Below are 5,585 nucleotides of genomic sequence, written 5' to 3'. Positions count from 1 at the left end.
CAACAGGGGTATAGCTGAGCTATAAAATTCTTGGGGGGGATAGAGACAAACTAAGAAGTTCTTTCTTCTGCTGCCTTCAAACAAACTACAAAATAAAAATAAAAAAGAAAATAAGAATACTCATTATCTTTCCTCTTTTTCTGAAAGCTATAGAAGCGAAAATTTCATCTTGGAAACTCAAAATTGACCGTCTATACCAGCGTTTCCCAACCGGTGTGCCGTGAATGGGTCGCTGGTGTGCCGCGTGGAAATCGAAACAAATTATTAATTCTATAGCAATCAAATTGCAAGACATAGGAAAAATGTATATTTGAATTTCACATTACTATGAACCTGTACTATAAATCAACAATTTTGAGTTTCATACCATGTTACTTTTCTGTACATTTTTAATGTTGAAAAAAGTATTTGTTATCATTGTTATGACTATTATTGCTTCTTGATTGTTGCAGACCATTTCGTAAATTGAAATTTTAAAATATCATTCAATCCTTTCGACAAAGCAAACATGCATACAAATTACCTACATTTATTTTTTTTAAACTAAAAGAGATTTGTTGTTTGTGCGTTTATTATTTAGTGATCTTTCTTCTTAGTGAAAGGTTGGATACAGTTTTCGAAAAAGAAAGCTTAGTTTCAAAAACCTGAGTCCAATATTTCATTGCAATTGTTTTCTATTTTTGAATTAGAATGAAAAATAAGCATAATGATTTACCACGGGGGAAAACCAGTAATCGAGCTTTCTTCTCTGTGAGAAGATCAGTAATCACAGAAAAAAATACCACGGTATTTTATATTTATTAATAATATATATGAGTGTGCCGCGAGAATTCAAGTTACATCCATAGTGTGCCGCAAGTTGAAAAAGGTTGGGAAACGCTGGTCTATACTTTCTATGGCAATAAAGTAATTCGTAGGGTTTGCCAAATGCTTGCTAATTCTTCTTCTTCTTTTCTTTTTTCAAGAACCTCCTTTCTGGCTTCACTGGTGTTGTTTTCGCGAAGTCAGAATACAAGGAAGCTTTTTGTTTCTTTTGGTTATGTCAATTTATGTATGCCTTTCTTTCTTTTTCTTTTCTTTTGGGACACACTGAAAAGGGAGAGTGAGAAGGCGGGGTCACTCCGACAATTTACAATTTTACATCTTCCGAGGGCTATGTGGTAACCTTTTTTTCCCCTCTCGCATGGTAGTGTGTGTACAAGTGACGGCAGCTTTGGCAAAAATTTCTATAAACTAACATCAAAGCCTGTCGGATGGAAAGGTTGAACCATGTGAGGCTACTTAATTTTTATAAACAAGAGGTCCAAGAAAGAAAGCTAAACAGAGAAGTAGAAAATGAAAACCTCATAACAAACCTCCTTCTTGATAGATGCCAAATGCAGGCTCCATTGAGAGAAGATTGTCCCTTACAAAAACCGAAAAGAAAGGTCCGAGATCCCTTACATTTATTTTCAATATCGGGTTTGATGGCAGGTCATTTCCGTGGAGAAGGAGGGATCATTGGCCATGCAGCACTTCCTGTCTCTATTGCCACCAAGTTTCCATGAGTTCGTAACCGCAAAAATAGAAACCAATAAAAATATTAAAGTGAAAATTCGTTCTGTCCCGAAATAAAGTCCTTTTCTCAAGTAACAAAGAAGCGGCTGCTAGTCTTTGACGGATGCAGAGTTCTATGTCCATAATTTGACAACTTTATTTAGAAACTTTTCTTTTTCAACCCGAAAAGTTGGTTAGTTGCGCTCTTTAGTGCAGGATAAGACGACGGTAGTTAGTCCGGTGCGATAGTTGTGCGTTTGTTCGCGATATTTTGGTTTCGTTACCGTAGTTATTTGGTTAAGTAACATTTCGGTAATATAGGCATAAGACGCATGTGCTGACGTGAAGCTGATCAACAGTACAGTTTAACTAGTTAATTTTAATAACAAAGTGAAAAAGGTTTCGTTGACTTCGTACTCGCATTGTTGTGTATAAGACAAGTGTTTCTTTTATATACATGTAATTACTCGCATCAACAATGGAAAAATACATTGGAACATTTTTTAAACGTAAGAATAATTCGGACAACACGGATGCGAGTGATGCGAAACGAAAGTGTAGTGACAGTGTTCATGTAGTGTGTGAAAATAATTCTGAAGCTTCCGAAAATATTTCTAAGAATGTTGGGGAGGTTCAAAAAAGTTGTAGTGAACACGAAGATAACGAATCAAACAAAATGGAGGGCATACCGGCTTGTTGGACACATGAGCAATGGCTACAATTTAAAGGTAAATACTCTTGGTTATTTTATAACAGTGGGGCATTAGGATGCTTGACGTGTAAGGAAGTACAGACTCTAGGCGTGTGTTTTTCTGAGCAGGGTATTCATATTGCACCAGAGTGGGCAAAAGCCTTGATTCGTATTAAAGGGGAACGTTGTAAAGCTGATCAACAAAAGCAGCTCAGAAAGAAAATTTATGAGCATAGAGATTCAAAAGCACACACAAAAGCGGAAGAAATTCTTAAAAGTAGAAGTGATGATCCACTGCGGAAAGGTATGGAGAAGAAGAATACAGCCGCACAGGAAGTCACATGTCGCGTGTTTCGCACTGCTTATCACATTGCAAAACACAATCGTGCTTTTTTAGATCATCCGAAATTGATCGATCTACAAATGCTTAACGGTTTAGATATTGGGAGCACTTTGCAGAGTAATGTCAGTTGTACGGAAATAGTACATCATATCGCGAAAGAAATGAGACACAAAATTGTAAATAGCATTATTGATCGTAGAACCAAAATTTCCATTCTTCTAGACGAAAGTACCACAGTAGCTAATCAAACTGTGCTTATAGTGTATTTGAAAGGTGCAATAAATGATGGAGCTGTCACAACAATATTCTTCGATTTGATTCCTTTAGAAAGGACCAAAGCGATTGATATTAAGAACTCGTTCATGGAATGCCTTGAGAAGCAAGGGTTGAGTAAAGAATTGCTCCAGGATATCTTGATTGGCTTGTGTACGGATGGAGCTTCAGTAATGCTAGGGAAACGAGCAGGTTTGGCAACATTGATGAAACAAGACTTCCCTCGAATTGTAACATGGCATTGCGTAAATCATCGGCTTGAGCTTGCAGTTCACGACGCATTGAATGACGTTACAGCAACAAACCATTTTGTAGCGTTTCTTGATAAAATATATTCAACTTTCAGTATGTCTCCAAAAAATCAGCACGAGTTAAATAAATGCGCTCAACAATTATGTAGCAACCTAACGAAAGTGGGGAAAATTTTGTCAATTCGCTGGGTGGCATCAAGTTTTCGAGCTGTGGAGTCCGTGTGGAAAGGCTATTCGTCATTGTATAATTTCTTTGTTAATGCTGCTAAAGATGAAAATCGCGATCGGAGAGAGAAATCAACGTTTCAAGGGCTAGCAAATAAGCTGGAAGAAAGTCACTTCATCACAAGTTTGGGAATAATGATGGATGTCTTGTGTGAGCTTTCTAGCCTTTCAAAGTCCTTGCAAGAAAAGACTATAGCCCTACCGAAGGCAAACAAACTCATATACAGAACAATCGAGGTGTTTAAGGCCCACAAAGAGAGAGGAGGCATATACTGGAGAGAAGTACAGAGAGCCATAAAAGAGAAACATTTTAAAGGAGTTCCCTTGAAAATGAGTGGCAGTAAAAACAACGCTTCGGAAATTAACAAAGGGCAGTTCTATGAGAGTGTAATTACAAACTTGAACAGAAGGTGCTTGACTGAGAAGGACACTGTGTATTCCGAAATGATGAAAATTATTTACCCTGAGTACTGGCCGGAAAATATTAATGTCGATTATGGAGAACAAGACTTGAAAGAATTGTGCGAATTGTTTTCTTTATGTTTTCGAGAAACTATTCAAGCTTATCGTGACTTTAAGGATAGTGGAGGCAGGCAAGTCTTGGGGGGAATGAAGGTACTAATGCAGTGTGTGCAAACGATACCAGTCAGCAATGCTGAGTGTGAGCGGGGTTTCAGTGTAATGAATAATGTTGTCACGCCAATTAGAAACGCGCTATCGGTTAGAAGTGTGCCATCTTTAATGACAATAAATATTAATGGTCCGCCATTGTCATACTGGGATCCCCTCCCGTACGTTAAGCGCTGGATATCCCAAGGAAGAAACACCGCCCTTTCAAGTTGCAAGAAAAGACAGAAGGCAGAGGAAGACAAATCGAAGGAAGCTTTATGGAAACTACTGTGACTTAACTGCATCCATTGTCTTATAAGAGGTAAGTTCAGCTATTTTGATATTATTATTCACATAAAAATTATGTGAAAATACTATGTTGTCATGACATTTGTTTGATTTGTATTTGCACAATTTTTCCCAGTATGGAAGTGCCTGGAATCTAAGTTACAAGATTTGACTAAACACCCCCCCCCCATATATATATATATATATATATATATATATATATATATATATATATATATATATATATATATATATATATATTTGGTAGCCAGGAAGGGCCCCGGTACTTTTTCATCAGGAATTTAAGCACTGGAAGAAAGTAACGCAAACTAGGTACGTTTCTTAAGAACTTGTAACGCGTTATCGTTACAGTTACGTTGGAAAAAATGTAACGCGTTACTAGGAAACTTTACTTAAAAAGTAACGCGTTACAAGTAACGCGTTACTTGCGTTACGTTACTTCCCAAGACTGACAGAGGAATGCTCATAATGTGGGAGGGGGAGGAAATGCATAAATAGAAAAATGAATTAGCATTACAATATTCCAGGATGAAACAAAATCTTTATTGACAACTGAAATTGGCACGTCTATAATAATGTAAAAAGGAATTGACACCCTTCCTATTTGGTATGTGGCAGGACATTATACATAAGTGTAACACATGCCGTAAGTGCCATGTGATGGATCTCCTTTTTGGTTTTAGAAACCAAGTGTTTTGTAGCTTTTGGTAATTATTACTATAGATTTTAGGGATGGCCGGGTCTGGATCTCGGATCTGGATCTCGAATCTGGGTCCGGATCTCGGATCTGGATCCGAAATTCTAATCTTGGATCTGGGTTCGAAATTCGGATCTGGATCCGAAATCCGGATTTCAGATCTTGATTCTTATCCAAACCCACATCCAGGGGTGTAGCCAGCAGGTTTGTGTAGGGGGGGCCGTCGTTTTTGAGGGGGGGGGCAGCTACAATGTACAAAGCCAAAAAAAATGTGTTTTTGAGGCCTGAAAGAAAGGAAAATTTTGGTTTCCTTCTGGAAAACTAAAAACACTATTTTAGCTTCTTCTTCTTCTTCTTCTTCTTATTATTATTATTATTATTATTATTATTAGGCCTATTATTATTATTATTATTATTATCCATAAATTATATTCAAGATAGTTTTTATAATGCTTAATCAAGAACTACTGCCCGGGACCAAACGCTATACTTTTGTGCATAACTATAAAGGTAACCAAGAAAGTTCTGTCCCTTTTCGTGTAGATCTGTGTGCAATTGGACCTCACACCGTGAGTTGAATGCGAGTGGAGATAAGGCGAACGTCAGTTGTTGGTGTGGGTATATCCAACATACTACCTGGTTGTGGCAATT

General features: G+C 37.4%; 1 protein-coding gene across 1 annotated transcript; it reads left to right on the top strand.

The window, feature by feature from the left end:
* The first annotated feature begins 2,014 nt into the window (after positions 1-2,014).
* LOC145685297 (E3 SUMO-protein ligase KIAA1586-like) lies at positions 2,015-4,222 on the top strand. Its single transcript, XM_081757667.1, has one exon. It carries the CDS (start codon positions 2,015-2,017, stop codon positions 4,220-4,222), a length of 2,208 nt encoding a protein of 735 aa, XP_081613793.1.
* Positions 4,223-5,585: the final 1,363 nt, after the last annotated feature.

Source organism: Thermobia domestica, chromosome 5, assembly GCF_964235325.1.
Source record: "Thermobia domestica chromosome 5, izTheDome1.hap1.1, whole genome shotgun sequence".
NCBI classification, from domain to species: domain Eukaryota; kingdom Metazoa; phylum Arthropoda; class Insecta; order Zygentoma; family Lepismatidae; genus Thermobia; species Thermobia domestica.
Note: the sequence above shows the minus strand (reverse complement) of the source record. Positions and strands in the feature narration are given on the sequence as shown.